This window comes from Lampetra fluviatilis, chromosome 4, assembly GCF_964198595.1.
Source record: "Lampetra fluviatilis chromosome 4, kcLamFluv1.1, whole genome shotgun sequence".
NCBI classification, from domain to species: Eukaryota; Metazoa; Chordata; class Hyperoartia; order Petromyzontiformes; family Petromyzontidae; genus Lampetra; species Lampetra fluviatilis.
In genome coordinates, this window is record NC_136278.1 from 10926091 (window position 1) to 10947619 (window position 21529).

Below are 21529 nucleotides of genomic sequence, written 5' to 3' on the forward strand. Positions count from 1 at the left end.
TGAGTTCCTCCGTCAGACAAGGCTACGTTGGCTGGGTGATGTAGCTCATATGCCCAGCCATCGCATGTCTTAACAGCTTTTGTTTGGCCAGAAAGAGAGTGCTAAACGCGCGTGGCGTGGGCTAGAGAAAATATGGAATGATGTGGTACAAGAGGATGTGGAGCCGAGTGGACTTCCTGATGACTGGTATCAGCGGTGTCAAGATCAGCCTCTGTGGAGGAGTCTCGTGAAAGACATTCCTGGGCAGTTGGAGGCAGTCACCCTCCAGCAAAAACGGAGGGCGGAGGAGCGAAGCTCACAACAACGAGCAAAGTGGCAGGTGGATAAAACACTTCAAGTTGATACAATAGGGGGCACAGGTGGTGCATCGGCCAGTCATCTAAGTCAGTCAACCCATGGCACTTCACGTGGCCTTAAAGTGCACATAGCCTGGCACAAGCACCGTGGTGACATCACCACCATTTAGTGAAGAATTTCAGTCATATATCAATTTTTTTAAAATATTTTCTTGTGGGCAGTCGTCGGTGACTGAATTGATACCCCACCATCAACCCGCTACACTCAAGAAGCTGGTTATTAGTGGTTGCTCACCGACACGCTCGGAACCAACACCATTATAACACCGTTACTACCCAGGGACTCAGAACTCACTCAATTAAATATTTTATCAATTACTTAATTGGTTAATTAATTGTTGTACTTTCGCAGCAGGGCCAGCTTGCCCCCTCCCCCACCTGTCGTGACAACCGATGCAAACCGTGCTTAGTACGGATGTTTGTACACACGTTGAACTTCTTTCGCACTGTACAGTAGAACCTCTGGTCACGAACGCTTCTGACCACGACCAAATCGGGTTCCGACCAAAAAATTCACAAATTTTGAATCTGGTCACAAACACAAACTCGGGTGGCGGTCAAACACGGCCGCGGCCGATTTCCCCTTCCACGCCATTTTTTTTTGTAAGCGCCAAATTTCCTGTTGTTTGTTTACAAACAACATAAAGCGTAACAGTTATGTATATAACTTTTGTTATATAAAATTCCTAGTAAGATATTCATTTTGTGAGTGTAGTCATACCCCTCCCCCCTCATTCAAGCCGTAATTTAGAGAGCGAAAGCGCTGAGTACGTAAATCGCTAACGTAAGAACCCGTTAATCTCTTCTCGCATCATTCATACGATGATGCGGTGAAGTAAACGTTCATACGATATTACGGTGAATGCTTCCAAAAACAGTACTGTCCCCAATTATTACTGTTAACTTACTTTCAATAGAAACATGAATTGCTCGTACAAATATTCTCTCTCTCTTTCTCAGAATCGACCGACTGATTTAGCAGACGAAACAATCATCTTGTTGAACGATTCTAAACCTTGACGCGGCAATGTTAGTTTTCTCTGTTCAAGGTTTTCTCTGTTGTTCAATGTTTTTACATTTAGTTTACTATTACACTGTGAATTCTATGGCATAATGAACTATTTGTGTGCTTAAAAATCTATAAAAAACAATATTTATATACAGTTCGTAGGAGTCTGGAACGGATTAATCGTATTTACATACAATCCAATGGGGAAATCAGGTTCGAGTCACTACCAAATCGGGTTGCGACCAAAGTTATCGAACAAATTATGATTGTGACCAGAGGTTCTACTGTACGTAGAAAACCGTGCTAATCGGAGGTGCGGGGTAACAGCGACAAATGTGTTGTAAGTACTTAGCCAGAAGTACTTTCACCCTGATTTCATCATGGGCAGCCGTCTGGATTTGAATCCCGGAACTCAGCGGGGGCTGCTCAGTGCTATGACGCTTTGACTTTTTGAGCAGGAAAAAAAATATTCGGTGGGCAATTGGGTTTGTTTTTTTTTCGCTTGTAGGTGAAAAGTGTAAGTCGACATATTTAAAATTAAATAAGGTTTGATTTATGCGTCAGGATTCTGTAATAAGGACGGAATATTGACCGTCACGATGTTTTTGTCCCAGTGGCATTGGGTCCATGATTTATTATTGTAAATCAGAGAATCCGGTTTTTGTAACCTCAGGAAATGCCTTGCAGTCTACATTGCTTTGAACTTCACAGTACACACTGGGAAAGCTCTGGTCAAGAAAGAAAATATTTATCAGAAGTTAATCATTTGACGCAATCTTGAATATTTTCTATATGACAACATACGGTTTTGAGGATTTAAACATTAACGAAATAGGAATGTTAATTTATGGCAATTGACCTGCAGATGCCATTCATTTTGTAATAGAATGCTACCTCTTTAAAATCTTGCATTCTGACCTTAATCTCTAATGGTTGGGTAATGTGTGGCATGTAAGTAACCTTATTAACTTTTCAGTTTATTGGAAGAAGTAACTTTTTGTGTTTTATTTTCAGGTAAATCAACTACAGAAGACCGTAATAGAGCCTATGAAAAAGTAAGTTTAAACTTGTTTACAATATCCTTTAAGCATGTTGTACATACATGTATAAATGTCTATGCAGTGGTGTCATGCACGTGTATAAATCAGTGCGCCTTATATGTAAATAATTTCACTTGAATTAAGTTTTCCTCAGTGAGGTGACCCTGATGCCATTGTTTAGCACATGATGTGCCCAATAGAGACATGCAAATGTAGACCCGGCCATCAGTTTAATTAAAAACCTGGGATTTGATAATAAATTACTAACGTTAAGCATGAGTCACATTGCTGCAGTGTGTACGAGATTTGTTTTCTCAAGCACAATATGCAAGCCTGCAATCCTAATGTAATTTTTTTTTTGTTTCTGGCGCATTCGGGATTTTTTATACGGAATTTTACAGGGATCATTTTGTGATATGCAAAGTAGGTTATGCTTAATTGATCAATCTCAGACGAATGCAGTATCAATTAAAGTACTTGTATCATTTTTAGTCTTGGTCGTTCGTTCACTTTTCATTGTTGGTGTCATTACGTTTCTTTACAACATCGTTCCGTCACGTGTGTCAATGACGAAATAACTATCGGTTTTGGTTACGTCAATGTCCACTTTCAGCTGTGTAAATTACTACAAGCCTTTCAGTCTTTCCTTTGTAGCACGTGGCATCGCGAAGCAAATCAAACCTGGAAATGATGAGGAAAACCCCATCAAAATATCTGCACAGAGGCTGTGTTTTTCTTATACATTATTCCGTGTCGTTTTAAACCTTTGGCATCAGTAAGGTTCAGCTTTGCAAACCAGTTCAGTTTTGACCAATTCTACTTGTAACTTTTGTACAGTTTTCACACATTTAGTTTTACAATGTATTGCTTTTGTTAGTTTTAATTGTAAATGCCTTGTATCAGGAGTAATGCATGCGGGCTAGTGTGCTGAATACTTGAGATTTCCCTCATTATCAAGTTGTGCATAATGCTAGGTTACATTATCGAATAAAATTATGAATAGCGCTCTCATTGTAAGCCAATTCAATCATCCCAAACTGCAATCTTACCGTTGCTGTAGTGTTGATTAAGTATGACATTTGAATGCCTTGAAGCTGACAACCGATGTTGAGAAATATTTTTGTACCCAATGCGATACTTGCCTTGTGCCGAGTGTATCCAAACATTCTATATTGAGGCATTGATTGATAAACATGCAGAGACAGTCGAACCATGGACGTAGCTTATATTGAGCAAGAACTGTAGGAGTGAGATGTATTCGGAAGAGCTTTTGAAAAGAGAATATATCTTCAGACATTAAATAGCAGAAAGATGTTTTCAGAAGCCAAATACAAGAGATAGGCAGGAGAGGGATGTCATCAGAAGAAATCTGAGAGACAGAAGAGATAGACTCATCGATAACGCATGGTACTTTGTTCCCAGACAGCCCCCCACAGACCTCCACCCCCCTCCCCGCAAAGATTATATAATTATTGGGAAATAATTAACTTAAAAATGTAGGTCAGAGCCACCTTGGGCAACTCTCAATGCTAAGCTTGTATGACGGCAGTGGGCCCGATAAAAAATGAATTGGCAGGCCGAACTTGACCCGACAAGCTATCGTTTGGACAGCCCTGTTTTTATTTTTTTACTTTGTCTCAAATCCACATGACATGGTTGTTACAGTGGCTTTGGTGATTTATTTTATATGCTTAAATAATATGTTTCCCATTGGTTGAAATGTAAACCATTTGTTTAAAATCACAACGCTGATTCAAACCATATACTTTGCAAATGTGTTTTGGGGGTTATGCATTGATTTGTGAACTGCACATTAATTTAATTTATAGTTCACATATAGGTTATCAGTGCATTTTAATTAGCTTCTAATCCTACAGAAATTACTGAAAACTCACAAGTATGGTTTCATTGCAATAAATACCGTATACATAAATAATAATCGTCGAATGGTAGAACAATGGTTTGGTTGACTTTAGGTCTTGGTGGAATAAACAGTATAAATATGTATAATTTGTTGACAAAAATTTTAGATTCTAGCAAAGTCCTTTTCAGCCATACATATTGCCATGTTAATCTTCTTTATCTACCTTGTTCCAGTAAAGCCGAGTTTTGTTGGAGAGATGGTGAATCTAATGGTGAATCTAGAGTGTGAATCTTAATGATTTTTGGGGCCCAACTCTCACATTTCCAATGTGCAACCATGATGTGCATTCTGGTGATATTTATCAGGTGTTCTTTGAGCTCAGAAGCTTTCAGTCATTGTAACCCGTGCTTTTGCTCTGTAGCGATGAGGGGCTCCTTCTTTTCTTGACTTTATTAGAATCTGGGACCAGCTATGAGTCACCGCCTTTGAATTGTCAATGGCGCAGAGTGCAAATTAGAAAATGCCACATGAAGCTAGTTGGTCTATAGAGATTGCATTCCAACAAGTGCACGTGTCTGTTTTGCCTTTGTGCGGTAGGTATGACATTTTAATGCACGCCTCACTGTGATTTTGGCAGGTTTTCCCATTGTGTGGCAAAAACCCAAACAGATACAAGTGTTTCTCGAAAATGAAATGCAATCACAGCCTCATCAGCCATCTCCCAGGTGTTAATTCAGAGCTCTGGGATATTTGCTGATTTAGCGCATAACTCTCAGCTGCATTCCTATATAAAGCTGCAATTATCCGTGTGGTTCCCAGCTCACAGGGCAAGTGAGTCATTCTGCTACATTGCTTGGGTGAATTTTTGTTCTTGTTTAAGTAGAAAAGGTGATGATAACTAATAAATGTCTCTATTTTGCACATCTGTTTTTTTTTTCCTTTGAGTTTTGTTACAAAAATGTAATCGTTAAACCTGACAAGTTAATAGACATTGCCGTGCTTGACTTGAAAATAAAAAAGGTGTTCAGTTCAAATCCCAGTCAGAGATTTACTTGGCCCAACCCCCAATTTCAAGCGAGATAACACATTCCTGCGGAGGGAGCTGGTAGGAACGTTGGGTTGCTCGGTCAATGGCCAGGGTCAATGGCGGCGTGGTGTATTCCGCAAATATGCTCGACTGTGAGGGCGGGCACAAGCCAGCGTGAGTAGGTTAAACGTTGAGTTTTATAAGGTCACCACGTGGTGACCAGCCCCTCCCTACCCAGCCCCACCCCTCTCACCCCCCACCCAGCCCCACCCTCCCCACCCAGCCCCTCCCCACCTAGCCCCTCCCTCCCCACCAAGCCCCTCCCCACCCTCCCCTCTCCACCCAGCCCCACCCCTCCCATTTTTGGATGCACGACGGACACAATAATCCCCTGTGGGCTGGTGATTACTTGGCGGTTCCTACCAGTAAAATAAGTACCAGTTTAAAATTGTAAGTCAGCAGTAGTCTTCCTCAGCTTGCTGCCAACTGCCAGTGGGGAGATAAGTTCTGTTTAAGCAGGTAGATACTTTGATTATCAGCTTGGCCATTTTATCTTTGCCAATGACCAAATCACCCAGAATGCAACCCATCTCATCAGGTGACAGAATGTAAGCAGGTTTGAGCCTGGATAGTGCTTGGTGACCACCATGCACAAACAGGTTGTCATAGGGCTGCAGAGCTATATCGTATGTATGTTGAACTTCTTTCGCACCGTACATAGGCAACATGAAGCATTGCAGCATAATTCATTGTTCTACTCTCCTGTTATCTTCTCAAGTCTATGCTCCCAACATTCACAAACCCACACTGATCAGCACGATGAAATATGGTCAATAACTCCCATGACCCACGTGGTGTGGGGAGGCCCTCATCCAGCAGTGGATTGCCAACAGAGCTTTACATGTACACGTGCCTATGTTTGAGTTACAATATTCCCCCAAATTCTATTTTGTTACAGATTGTTACATTGATCTCGAAATTATTCACATTTCCCGCAATGTAAAGTTTCTTGTTCTCTACATTTGTAGTGGATTCAACTGAGTCGCAGACCGGACCCCAGCTTGGGTCCAGGTCCACGTGTTGGTGACTTCTTTTTGGACGTAGAACGTAGATCTTCAGATGACAACAGAAACGCTGAACCCCGGTCCCTCTCGGGGACCCGGTTGATATGCTCGCTGGCTGTGGCTGGCTCCGCCCTTGGCCACGACCACCTTCTCGAACCCACTTGCAGGATCTCGCCCCGGCACGTGACCACCCCCAGCCCCCACTTGGGGCCCCTGTGTAGATCTTACTTGTCACGTGCCTTCCAGGGTCAACCAGAGTGCCATGGCCTGGGGTAACCTCATCCCATAGCTGACACTCTCACACTCCCTCCTGTCGGTTTCAACACTGCACGCTACGTGTGGTGCCACTGAGCTCTATGACCCAGCGCTCACCGAGCCCTCTCTGGGGCTGGTACTACACCCACATATACGTGGTGCCCGCAATGGCAATACATCGCACGCCGTGGCTCGCTAGAGCCGGCATTACCCAGTGATATCCACGATGTCGCTACATACGTGATGTCCGCGATGTAAGTGCATCGCACGCCGTGCCTCTCTCGGGCCGGCACCACACAATGACAGCCGCGATGTCACTACACATTTAACGCAGTACTTGATAATATGAAATTGATATTGCAAATCAAACTTATTTTTCACATTGTTATACTTTTGAGTAGTTCTCTATAGTGGAGGGCCTTCCAGCATTAGCATGAGCAAGCAATTACATTTACTCATTAGCATGATAAACTTGCATTTGTAGGGTAATTTGTGTGTGTCTGTGTGTTTTGTGAGCTGGGGTAGTGTAGTGGTTCAGTGCACTACATTACAAAGCCAGTTACCTAAGTTCGTTTCCCGATAAAGGCCAACACCAGTGATAAGTATTCAAACTAGTCCTGGGTCTTCTCCAGGCCAACTCGGCCTCAAATAAATAGCTGGTGCAATGTGTAAACATCGCTACGAGGGGAGACAAAGGCAGTCGGGCGTGGTGCTGGCCACCCCCCCCCCCCCCCACTTGCCCCCAAAAATCTGTTAAGGCTGTTTGGGGCATATGTGTCTTTGTAATTGCAGATTAGTATTAAGTTTTAAGAAAAAAAATGGCATAGAATCACCACTGTGCTTTTCAGGATGTACGTTAGGTGGTATAAGGACATTGCGTGTGCCTGAGAGCCAACACAATATAGCACGCTGAGACACTGCTGCATTTATATCACACATTCGGCCAAATATATATATATAACTTCAACAGCAAAACTGTCGTTTGTGAAAAGTGGTAGGCTTAACAAGCTTAAAAATTTGTAAAAATGTTATTATAAACCAACACGACTCGCCATGTTATGAACATGGCCCTGCAACATAGTGAGAAGATGGGCAGATTAGAATTAATACTATGGCAATTTTAATTTACAAAGCATCTACATGCCAACACATTTTTATATTGCAAAAACTAAAAAGAGCGCCCGCATTAGCATTGCAATGTAACTTTAAGAGAGATGACTTGCAAAAGCGTGAGATTTAAAAAGACATATAAAACATCTCCGCTGTAATTGTATGCAATCAATCGGAAGCAGAGGATGAAAGGTAGGTCTTGAGTGAGGTCCTAAATAGGGCAAGAGAGGGTCAGCAATATGGGTATGGGGGAGGGAATTACAGGCAGTGGGCAATTTAATGACCTCCCCCCCCACCCCTCTCCAGGCAACCTCCGCTAAGCTGAGTTTAGTTTGAATGAGAGTGTAATTGTACGGAACATAGGGCACGAGGAGGATACTACAGCGAAGGTAAGTGGCGAGAGTTGGTGAAAGATTTTAAACTCACGAAATGGCAAGAGGTGGCTCAGCGGTCAGAGAGCTGAGCCAGTACAACCGAGATCTTAGGTTTGAATCCAGGTCAGCTGCCCCAGATTAAACTTGGCTTCCCCAGTGTGGCGAGTTGGTGGTCTCGGCCTGGTCACCAACGAATGCGCGCACCTAAAGTGCCAATTTGCACGTAAATTTGACTAAAATCCTGCTCTGAGAGTTAAAAAAAATGCTTTTCGTTTGACCGTCATCTGACAATGTTGTAGCAGACTTTTGTGGGAACTTGTGTAAAGGATGACAACGCCACTGGAAATAATGATTTGAAGTGTAAAATTGTGTGACGTAAACCTTCCTCAGCCCTACGCAGCCAATTAATAAAAGTGTCACGTGGATCAAACGTGCCAATTTATTACTTTCCAACACCAGTCTGCTGAAGCAGTCATGAGTTTGGCACATTTTATTCACGTGACCCTTTTATTCTATGTATGTTGAACTTCTTTTGTACCGTACCTAGCCAGGTGAAGGAGGGTTCACAACAGACAGTTTTACACGCCCTAACCCAAAATAAACCAAATATGCATCATTATTTTGGTCATGAAAGCCTTCGTATAATAATACAAAACAGATCACCTTTATTTACTGTTGGTTGGACACACAAGGTGCACTGCTGCATGAGTGGTCCGAATTAATTTTGCGTCTTGCGACAATGCCGCCAAGAGCACAATCGGGACAAATTGAAGGAAACAGACGAAGATATAAATAGACTAGTATAGCCTCAATTACAGAATAGAGGACCTTGAGGATTGGAGTGAAGTGGTTTTGTATGAATGTGGTTGAGTAGCCCGGTTACAGCATTGTAGGTTTGTCATGGGTTTAGGGAAATCCTACAGAAGAGTGTGGAAAATGTACGAATTGTTTTTTGTGGTGAAAGGATGGTGATACATTTTTCGATTTAAATCTTTCGTGACTGCAGGGATTCATATTCTTGGTTCTTTCGGTAAAGTCACGTGACTTTACCGAAAGAACCAAGAAGATGATGGTGATCAAGTTATACACAGACATGGTCTCTTTTACTTCTTAAAATATAATTACATTTTTGTCCACCATCGTGTGGGCGGACCTTCTAGGCCAATGTTTTATCAGCAGCATTTGTTTTAGCAGACTAACTCTGGACCATATTTATGGGACCCTTTTGCCAGTATCAAGATATCGATAGGTGTCAATTTGGTGTTTCAACATCTTATCACCTGTATTTATGCTAGGAAAGGGAAAAGCCTTTATTTATCATTAAACTCCGGACCGTTTTCAATTTTCTGAGTCGCATCAGCAGTGTGGCATATGAAACAACATGTTGGACAATGCGGTGTTTTTTTGATTCACCAGGATTTTTGAAAGACAATAGTAAAATAAAAATAAATGTATCGCCATATAAAGAGGTATAATTTAATTCATGTTTGGTGTAAAATTCCATAGCAGTGAAACATACCCGTCCTACATTGATGTGTGTAGAAAGCGCGTGCATCCATTTAAGACTGCTGCTACATGGGAGGTCAACATTAATCATTTTCATTGTTGGACCATTTGAATATCCATTGTTGCGTGTCAGTGCCATTGTATTGATGAGAGTGGGGTAGATGCTATTTAGTTGAAGGCCAGTTTAGTCGTGAGACATTGGAGAACTATAGCACACTTTGAAGTTACAAAATATAACAATTGAGCTTTTATTTGTTTGTTGAATGGCAAGATGGAGCAGTAGTGCGGTGGCTGTTGGTTTGTGCTATGAACCTGGTAACCTGAGCTTATGAAACAATAATACATCGATCCGTACTTACGGCAGGTCGCCAATCGCCACCCCCCTGTTATTTCTCACGGCGGTCGGTCCCTTACTTATTGCGTTATGCTGACGCAGGCTCCGGTTCTGCGCACAAACAAACGGACAGTACGTCGCCCGGTCAGTCTGCCACCCGACTCCACGCTCAGCCGCTAAACCTCTGTGCATTCTTCGTGATTTTTAGCATTTTTTATTTATTTCATCTTTTAAAATAGCTGATGAAAGGAAAGGTGGTGAGTGACGGTTTTCAAAAGATACGCAGCGGGAAAGGCCATTATGGTATCCAGTCCAAATTAGCCAGGAATTACGACGAATCGAGGCAAGAACTTTATAAACACTCTTATACTTTATGATTTAGTGGTTAGCTAAATATGCTCTTTGTATTCATATCTATAAAAAGTTGCATATCGGACCCTTGGTCAGGAACGTGACTCCTATTTTATCTTAATTTAGGAGCTTTCGTGACTGCAGGAATTATTCTTTGGTTCTTTTCGGTTAAGTCACGTCTAAAAATAAAATAATAAAAATTTTTTTTATCATTATTTCTCTGGGAAAATCGGTTTTGACTTGCGTCGTTTTGACTTGCAGCACCCTTTATAGGAACGTAAACCTCTTGCAGGTCCAAGGACCGCCGGCATTGTCATTGTGCGGATAATACTATATCCCAAAAGTTTGTGTTGATGTGAAGGCGATAGCTATTCTCATGGAGTATGTTCTAATTAGAAGCTTATAACTAATTATAGCTGTTTTTTAACACCGTTGGCTTTTGATTTAAAGCTTTCGTGACTGCAGGGATTCATCTTCTTGGTTCTTTCGGTAAAGTCACGTAGAAGGGAAGTAATAAAATAATAAAAATAAAACATAATAAAATTATTCTCACGACGTTTCGGCCACAACGCAAGCAGCCGTCCTCAGGTGAAAACCAGGTCCGTCGAGGCGACAGAGAATTTCAGACTCTGTCGCCTCGACGGACCTGGTTTTCACCTGAGGACGGCTGCTTGCGTTGTGGCCGAAACGTCGTGAGAATAATTTTATTATGTTTTATTTTTATTATTTTATTACTTCCCTTCTACGTGACTTTACCGAAAGAACCAAGAAGATGAAACCTTTGACTTTATTCATACAATGTTGCAGTGCCCAGAAATGGATACATTGTACATGGTAACATAAAGTATCACGTGACCGTACACAATGAATAACAGGATAATGTAAATAGCAACAGACAGGAATTCCTGAAAAAGGCCAGTCGGCTAAAACAAGAATCATGATGAAGGCCGTGTTAAGATTTTCTATTTTGCTGCTTATATTATACACGTTTAAATGTTGCATTATATTCCTGTACAATTGTGAGAAAATAGACCAAATACCCATGAGAGAGGGCTCCCTAGAACTCCCTCTAGTGGATTCCCTATTGCAAGCAAGCATATTGAGCGCTGCATCTTTAAATCAATAAACACGTTTCGTGGGTTCAACTGAGGTTCTACATGTTGGGGGGGCTGTAGACAACGCACAGCGTATTTGCGCTACCGCGATTGACAATGCCTACGGGTGCCACATAGCGATTCGCGCGTTGCATTTGCAGAAGTGCTATCACTGTAGTTACCGTTGGCCTTGCCATTACTTGCTGTTGTTACGCGGAGGTGCAGAGTGGAGATGTGTGATGGGGGCAGGCAGGGCTTACGCGCGGTTATGGGGGGGTGCTCGCCCACTCCCCTTCGAGGCACGCGTTTTGTTAGAAAGCGTCGGGAGCACCGCCAGTCGAGCCCAGCAAAGGGGAGAGGTCTGGGGATTAGCTTGCGGTGCCAAGGATAGATTGTGCCTCGCCACACATCCAGTCCCCCCCATGCTTCACTATAATCGGCTTCTCACGAAATGTTGACGGCCCAGAGGAGGAGCCGCTTGCTGAGCCGTGGCTCTTGGATCTGCAGCTGGGTCTCTGGTTTGTGCAGGGTTCTTGGTAGTTTGCAATGGGGGCTAATTGTTAGTGAGGCAAGGGGGATGGAGCCCTCCACACTTCATACTCTTAGTTCTTTCGGTAAAGTCACGTAGGTAAAAAATGAAATTAAAATTAATAAAAATAAAAACAATATAATCACGACGTTCCACACTTGCCACGACTGGCTTTTGAACCCAGCAAGCCGAGCTCACTGCTCCACATTCGTGTGTCACATATCGCATTACTTCTATTGGCTTCATCAACTTTTAATTTACAGAAGATTCAAAACAAAGTAGTCGATAGCTTTAACGTTGTAGAGAGGTTCCTTGGCTGTGTTATCAGGCCTGTCTGAGCCCAATTTTGAGTCGTTGACTTTGTGGAAAAAAATACTTCAGCATCATGGTTTAGGAAGTCCATAAAAATGCTGTAATGCAAATATATCAAACATATTTCGTGGACCACGATGTAGTAACACATGTTCTGATGTTTTGTGAAAAAATATGCAACCAGCAACAGTTTCCTCGAACTAGGCGACCAAGTGGCCTATGGAACAAAGGGTGGTAACCACTGCCAAGTTACGTCACTGCTTTGACATACGTGGATCGACGATGACATCGTCGCGTTATGAAAACGTTGTGACGAAGTGCCTAACCATCATGCGTTTGTTATCCTTCATTAACGAAGTTTCAAACTTGTGTCGGATGGGGCAGAACAAAGTCTAGGTATCTAATGTTTTTTTTTTACGAATTGCTCTATCCTTTAGGCAAGTGGGGTGATATGTACGTTGATCTTCTTTCACACTGTACGTAGCCAACCGTGCTAATCGAAGGTGCAGGAAATTCCCACGAACAAAAAAGCACATATACTCCGAAGCAGGATTATTGTTATCGTCTTGGCGCTTAGTGAAACTGGAATGATTATAAAAAGAACGATGGTTATTTTGTTATTAATTCGTAAACAAATAAGTGGTTTATAGCCTGATATTAAGTGTCAGTGCATCGGTTTACTCTGAATCAAAGTTGTACTCTGAATCAAAGTTGTAATTTACATTTGCCTAGTTCATAAACACACCACTTGTAGAGCATTATAATGTGGCAATAAATGTATGCATTGTGATAATTAATAACTGTATGCATTCTACCTGTGCTAATTATGTAAAATTTAAGAAGGTCATTGTTTTTCGGTGTAAAGCTTTCGTGACTGCAGGGATTCATCTTCTTGGTTCTTTCGGTAAAGTCACATAGAAGGGAAATAATAAAATAATAAAAATTAAACATAATACAGACGCTGTCTCCCCGACAGACCTGGTCTTCACCTGAGGACGGCTGCTTGCGTTGTAGCCGAACCGTCGTGATAATTATTTAATGAGGTTTTATTTTTATTATTTTATTATTTCCCTTCTACGTGACTTTACCGAAAGAACCAAGAAGATGAAGGTCATTGTTGTACTTCTGGTATCCACATGGGTTTTTTGTGTTTACCTGTGTAATGCGGGCGTAAGCGACCTTCCGGATGTGACGTCACGGGGGGTGGAGTCATGTGACGTGGGGGGAAGGTTCGGGTCCTTAAGCGGGTAAACCGGAAGGGGAAGTCAGTCGGGGTGTGAGCGGAAAAGAGTGAGGCCACGCGGGCGAGTGTGGAGAGGGGGGGGCGCCGACGGCCATCGGGAGCCAACCCCGAAGATAAGAGGAAGCTGCGGAGTGGTGTGCAGCTGCAAAGGAGACAGCCAGAAGGGCTGCGTGTTAGAGGCAGCGGTGTGGCTGCCAGGAGGAGCTGCGGAGAGAGAGAGAGAGAGGGCTGCATGTTAGAGGCAGCGGTGTGGCTGCCAGGAGGAGCTGCGGAGAGAGAGAGAGACAGCAAGAGGCTGTCAGAGCTGCGGAGGGAGAGGAGTTGCAGCGAGTACAGCCAAGGGGGGGCTGTGTGAGAGAAACAGCAGCGGAGCTGCTGTTGTGGATCGGGCCGACATTGGAGTCAGCACCGTGGAGAAGCTACAGAGTAAAGACAGCCGTGTGGGTGTACAGCACGAACCGAATAAAGGACACTGAGCCAGACATCGTGGTCCAGTCGTTTATTACACTGGTGTCGGAAGTGCAACGGCATGTCGAAACAAGTGAGGAAGAAAGTTGATCCGGCGCCTGCATCGGCTTCTTCGTCCGACGACGACGAACTCCCTCCAACCACGGATCCTGTTGGGGTGGTGGAGGAGAGCCCGGCTGAGGCGACCACGGGAACGGGAGTGGAGGATGTTGGCGCGGTGGCGGGTCCGTCGACATCATCAGACGCGGATCAACGATGGCAAGCGATGGCGGTACAACTGGAGGCACTTAAGGACGTCCTGGCGCATCTATGCCATCTCGTCGCGCCAGGGACGATGGATGATGCAAGTGGTGCTCCGCGGGCCGCCACGTTGCCTGTCCTGCCGCCGCCATTGCCCACGCGGCAAGAGGCCGCCATTTTGCGCGCTCCGTGGCGCCAAACCGCCATCTTGGCCACGCCGCGGGCCGACGCCATTTTGAATTTGCCATCACAACCACCACCATTGGAAGACGGCGGGAAGAGGAGTCGGAGTCGCCACCTTACAACGGTTAAAGAATTTTCCGTCGGTGGGGACTGGAGCGCGTTCGCCTGCCGCTTCTTGGCGGCGGTACGCACAGCAAGATGGACCGATGCGGAGGCTTTGGAGGTGTTGCCGACTCTCCTGGACGACGAATCTGTCCGATTCTTCCGTTCCATAACGACCGATAAGAAGGCAACTTTATGTGGTGTTTTTCAAGAAATGGCCGATGCTTATGAGCCACCAGATGATGCGCATCGGCGATTCGCTCAACGACAACGAGCACCAGAGGAGTCGCCCGTGGCGTTCAGGGGTGCGGTGCTGGAGCTGGCCATGGCAGCTTATCCTGAGACGCCACAGGACCTGCTCGAGCCTCTCATATTAGGGAAAATGTTGGAGCTGTCTCGGGATCTAGGGATCCCCATGCCTGTGTGTGGGCATGAGAAGCTAACTTCCCGGACGGCTGCTAAGTGTCTCGATGCGCAATTCAACCTCCGTCGCTGGAAACAAGTGACGGCGTGGACGGGGGGGCCCGTCAAAGAAGGGGATGCGCTGGGGTGGAACCCTGCGCAGGCTGTCTATGTTCCGGATGACCGGGGCCCTCAACAACTGACGGCCGCCTCCGCTCCATGGACGGGACGCGGCGGGCCGAGACCGCGCGCGGCGCTACCAGAACGGGGCCGTCAGGAGGCGAGGCCTGCGCTTCGGCGCAACGAGGCCGAATGTTTCCGCTGCGGGCGTAGGGGCCACTACGCCAGAGACTGCTGGGCCCGCTTCCCGGCTCCGCCGCAGCAGGAGGCCTCGGCACCGGTCAAGTCGGCTAAAGATCCTCCGAAACAGGCCGGCCGTGACATTGCGGGGGACGAGGGGCCCTGCTCGGAGGACGCCTGCCAGGTCTGCGGGACCTTCGAGCCCTGCAGCCCTTCCGACCCAGCTGCGGGCACGGTCACAGGACAAGCCCAAGACTAACTCTTTAGAGACACGGGACGGCGGTGGACTTCCAGCTGCGACAGGGGGATTACCCCCTGTCATTCCTCGACTTTCATCGCGTTCCCGTTCTGCGAGTGGGCCGCCGACCGTCCGGGACGGGCCGGCGACCCGCACACGTTCCAAATCGCTTACGTTTCGTTGATTGTTGCTGTCTTGTTATTTTTTCTTACAGTTGTATTTATTGCATGCTTTTTGTACGTTCGTTGATGTTAATTGCGTTGTTGTTGTTGTTCTTGCTGTTACATTGTATGCTTAGTGTCCTTTAGGGGGGGAAGCTCGGTTCGCCGCATTACGATTTGCTATTGGTCAGCCGAGGTCGGCTGGGATTTTTCTACGGGGGAGGGTGGTGTAATGCGGGCGTAAGCGACCTTCCGGATGTGACGTCACGGGGGGTGGAGTCATGTGACGTGGGGGGAAGGTTCGGGTCCTTAAGCGGGTAAACCGGAAGGGGAAGTCAGTCGGGGTGTGAGCGGAAAAGAGTGAGGCCACGCGGGCGAGTGTGGAGAGGGGGGGGCGCCGACGGCCATCGGGAGCCAACCCCGAAGATAAGAGGAAGCTGCGGAGTGGTGTGCAGCTGCAGAGGAGACAGCCAGAAGGGCTGCGTGTTAGAGGCAGCGGTGTGGCTGCCAGGAGGAGCTGCGGAGAGAGAGAGAGAGGGCTGCATGTTAGAGGCAGCGGTGTGGCTGCCAGGAGGAGCTGCGGAGAGAGAGAGAGACAGCAAGAGGCTGTCAGAGCTGCGGAGGGAGAGGAGTTGCAGCGAGTACAGCCAAGGGGGGGCTGTGTGAGAGAAACAGCAGCGGAGCTGCTGTTGTGGATCGGGCCGACATTGGAGTCAGCACCGTGGAGAAGCTACAGAGTAAAGACAGCCGTGTGGGTGTACAGCACGAACCGAATAAAGGACACTGAGCCAGACATCGTGGTCCAGTCGTTTATTACACCTGCACTGTATGCAGCATGTGAAGAGCAGTAGTGTAGTGGTTAGCGCATCGCGCTACGAACCCGGCGACCCGAGTTCGATTTGCGCTCGTGGCCAACACCAGTGACGTTAATCTGAACTGGTCCAGGGCCTCCCCTAGGTCGACTCAGCCACAAACAAGTACCTGGTGCAGTGTGTAAACATCACCACTGGGGAGACAAAGGCAGTCGGGCGTGATGTTGGCCACCCATCCCCTTGTGTGCCGTGCCGGCCTTCATAGGCTTTCGCTTAAAACAATTGCCCCAATAGTCTGTTTAGGCTATACGGCGAATCTTTGTCCTTTGTAGTTAGCATGGCAAGGCAGCAGGTAATGCCGTGGTTCCACCACACAACATGCATCACTTGTTATTGTATTTTCTCTTGTGTAGTCTCCTTGCGGTGTTATGAAGCGACTTCATTCTGATGAAGCCCTGTCCGAGGTGTAATTGTAAATTTATTGTAACGTAACTCTGAGCGTGGACGTGCCTCGATTTCTACGACCCGTCAGGTTGATTATGGAAGGTTTAACATCCACTCTCGTTAATATAGAGCATGTGACAAGTGCGTATCGCAGCGTTTGCTGGCAGCAAATACTCACACATTCGCGAGCGGCATGTAACATATGGTGGCACTCATTGCACACGAAGTGCTTGCCACAAATGAACGACACAATACCTCGCCGATCTCGCCAAGGAGCATAAAGCATCACGCACACCCCGGTCGTCCTTGCAGAAGATTTTGGCTAACCATCGTACAAAGATGGTCACTGCGTTGCACATTTTCAAATGCGCTTCTGCAGCCATCTTGAACGCTCTTGGTTCCAATATTAGGAAGCCACTGGAGCTATGCACTTTTAAATGAAGATTTTAAAACTAGTTCCCTTAGAACTGTTTTTTGTGTTTAGTGTGTTGTCCTTTCCCTGCACCTCCGATTAGCATGGTTGGGGTTGGTACGTACGGTGCATAAAGAAGTTCAATATACATACATATGCCATGTCAATCCTCGCCAGTATTTTAACTCACGACCGCAGCATCATATTTCTCTTGTCAGCTATGATGAGGACAATTTAGACCCTGTGATGTGATTGACAGGAGTTGGCCAATGTGTACTGATATTACAGCTGAAAATCCATATTTTTAAATGACTCTGTGCTAAATTGGAAATATTAGAAAACAACTGTCACGGTGGAATTGAGGTTTCCCAGATCATACTTGCAAGACCGGTTAATCATAAAGTGCTGTTACATTATATCTTGACTTAAAGCTTTCGTGACTGCAGGAATTCATGTTCTTGGGTCTTTCGGTAAAGTCACGTAGATAAAAATAAATAACGTAGATAGGTTCAAATCTGTGTCCATATATATGGAAAATAACAAAAAAAACTACGACGTTTCGATCGCAATACAAGCAATCGTCATCAGGAGAAAAATAAACGTTATTAACCAGTTTAAGTCATAACTGGCTGTGATGTTTCCATCCTACCTTTTTTTCTGGTTTTACATTAACAGGTTAAATGTCTCACACTAACACTGCTGCCATTGCTCTTGTCCTCGATGTGGCGGTCGCTTTGCGATCTTTCATTGACATGCTAATTTCTCACAATACAATGGCCTCCTTCGCATGCGATCTTACATTGACATGCTAATCTCTCACAATACAATGGCCACCTCCGCATGCGATCTTACATTGACATGCTAATCTCTCACAATACAATGGCCACCTCCGTGCCCTTGTCGTGGAGGTAGCTCTCCGATCTTACACTTACATGCAAATCTCTCACATTAACATCACTAGCCCCGCCCACTTCGTTTATGACCGTTGGGCTACACCCATTTCAAACCTTTAAAACAGCCTGCCTCAGCAGCTTTCCCTGCTCCTTTTTTCTCCTGATGACGATTGCTTGTGTTGCGATCGAAACGTGGTTTTTTTTTGTTTTTTTGTTATTTTCCATATTTCTAGACACATATTTGAACCTATCTACGTGACTTTACCGAAATACCCAAGAAATATGCTGTCACATTGTAAAATAATAGAAGTTGATTTCCACTGTATCATCTTGTTTGTTAAATACAGTTTGTCAATTGTGAATTTAATTGGTAGCCTTCAATAGTGGAAGGTTATTTTGCCCAAAAGAATATTTTCTTGTGTATGATTTTATTTCTGTATGGCGTTGTGTTCTTGGAATGGTTGTCGAAAGTTGCAACTTGTACAAGGTTACTTGGCTTGCGATGAGTCTAGACTACGAGACAAAGGCCGTACATTGAATGCGCACCAACTCTTGCGCTTCCAAATTTGAGCAATATATGTCCTTTCAACAACTCATTATCATGATTAATGCCACAGAAAGCAGGTTTTATTTCTACAATAATTGCGTTTTATGATCAAATAACAAGAAATGAATATTCCCATGTGTTAAAAGGCAGCGTGCACTTACGTGCACGATACGTCTTTTTTGTATGGTTCAAAAACAATTGGTAATTTCCATGCAGGTCGCACTTTGAACATTGCTTCGTTAGTTCACCTGCATCTTTTCTGCAAAGGCTTTCGAGCTTTGTTCTTCAAACACAACGCTTTATGGACGTTGTTCGCTTTGTAATTTATTCATTATTGCCGGGCGCCTCCGTTTCGCCCCATGTCAGCTACGTGTCCTGGTCTCTACTTTGTGTGCCCATTGTTTACTCGGGGTGAGAACCCACTGAGAGGATCATTACCTTTCTTGCATGCGGAATGTGGAAGCCTTCAATACACTGGGCCAATTGTTATTCTTCTCATCATAATTAATGGCAGAGCCAGGATTTTCAGGTGGGGGGGGCAACCCCTCCAGCAATGAAAAATGATAGAGGAGTTGTTAGTAGGTAAGGACTTGTCCCTTGCTTTTCATTCGACGTGTGTGCGGCGATGGTGCAGCCATCGATCGAGGGTCGTATTTGAACCGCGTGTGATCGGCATCACGCTCGCTCAAGGTGAATGCCTTCAGGGAAGTCGTGTACTGTATATGCAACTGCGAACAATTCTGCGAGTCACTTATAACTGTTTTGCCGTTACTTATTGCCAATTATGGACTCAGACTATTGTCCTATCATCTCATAGAGTCCCTGGCACATAATAATATGCTACACAGTGGCAGTTGGGTCGCAAAATGCCGATTTATTACTAATAAACCCCAATGATCCCCCACTGGCTCCGCCAGTGATCATTATTTTTTTTTATTATCAGCAGGTAATTGGTACGTTTGGGATACGGGCTATGACACCTACGTATAAAGCGGTTCTATTTTAATACCGTAATTGTATAGTGTCCTTTAATGTCCACTTTGTATAAGATGTGATTTGTTATATCCTGTAAATGTTCCTGGATGAGTGGGGGATACAACTCGTTTATTCGTTTCTCAATCCGCTTGTCCTGGTGAAGGTCGTGGCAGGATGCAACTGTCGGGTTTGAAAGTGGCTTGTTTACAAGCCTGCCATCCGCTATGCTTTTATTTACCATCAATGTTTTCGTTGACACATAGCTACAGCTTGCTCCTGGATAGATGGTCAGACACATATTTTCAACTTTAACAACTCAAAGCAGAAACTGCAATATACACACTGCGTAGTCGACTCGTTTAAGCTTAATATTCGTCAAAATATGCACATTTTATCACTGCGTAAGTTTAATTTTATGCCGGGGAACAGTGCCGGGAAGATGACATCGTGTAACGACTGCTTTGTTTCATTCAAGTAGATACCCATCTCATCCAATCGTTTATGGTGCTCTTGAATTTATTGCAGAGAGTGTCCACTGTGGGTCAATCAACCGACTTCTTAATTGTCACAGCTAGAATATGGCTTTGAGGGAGAAAATCATGTCATCAGTGACCAGGTTGAGGCCATGAACCGCCCTATACTTGTTAATATGCTTTGATTATAAGTGGCTGATTGCATTCAGAATCAGATGTTTTTATCCTGTAGAAATCCGATGAGCTATGAAGCTCTTTCACAGAAAAATATGAAAGGAGTGCAAAATATAGGAAAGGTAGGCAAAGATTTGTCCATGAAGCCATCCAGATATATAAACACAGACAATTTCAACCGAGAAGATGGATACAAACTGAGCAATCATTAGAAGGACATTATGAACCAGTTTAGGTCATAACTGGCTGTGGTGTTCCCTCCCTACCTACCTATGTTATCAGTTATTTTCGACTCTGAGTTACATTCAGTAAATGGCGGCTTGCCATCCTTTTCCACCTCCATATGGCGATGGCTCTTTCCGAGCTCTCTCTGAGCTTACATTTACAAGCAAATTTCTTACATTGACACGCTGATCTCTCACAATACAATGGCCACCCCCGCAGCTTCGTTTGTCAAGATTTCTCCGATCTTACATTTACATGCAAATTTCATCTCTAGCCCCACCCACTGACCCTTGGGCTACACCCATCTTAAACCTTTATAACACCCTGCCTTAGCAGCGCTCCCACCATATCGTTTTTCCTGCCCCAGCAGCTTTCCCGCTATATTTTTCACTTGATGACGATTGCTTGTGTTGCGATCGAAACGTCGTGATATTGTAATTATTTTTTATTATTTGTTCTATCTACGGGGCTTTACTGAAAGACCCAAATAATTGCAACTATTTTTATTTTACCAGTTAAACCCCACTGAGCAATTATTAAAGTTTTCAGAAGCGACCTGGTCACAAATCATAGCTCATATAATGCGCAAATTTATAGCAGCAGCCAAATGATCAATGGTAGCAGCAGCTATGGCCATGCCCTGTATGTGGGCCTTCCACGGTGTCAAGTTAGACCACTCCAGGGCATTCGGAACGCCTCTACCATGACTTTAGACCGACCGGTCGTTCTAGTCGGGACCCAATCGACCAAACTTTACTGGTCCTACACTGGCTTCCCATTGAGCTCCGTGCACAATTCAAATGACAGAAATACCTCGATATACGAAGTAAATGCATTCCTGGAGCTTCGTTCATATGTTGAAACTCCGTACAGTATGTTGAATAAAGTATGACACTACTATGAGGATGCGTTACCAGTCTTCATAACTTAACATTTAATACTGTAAACATTTCATAGATTACCGTTCATATTGCAAACAAAGGCAATTTATATTGAAAATAATGTTATATTT

At 44.7% G+C, this 21529-nt stretch overlaps 1 protein-coding gene across 1 annotated transcript in view; it reads left to right on the forward strand.

The window, feature by feature from the left end:
• BIN3 (bridging integrator 3) overlaps positions 1 to 21529 on the forward strand; it is a 167468-nt gene that overhangs the window by 49382 nt on the left and 96557 nt on the right. Inside the window, exon 6 of the mRNA XM_078855536.1 lies at positions 2380 to 2420. Within this exon, the coding sequence (XP_078711662.1) occupies positions 2380 to 2420 (41 nt within the window). The remainder of the gene's footprint in view (positions 1 to 2379; positions 2421 to 21529) is intronic.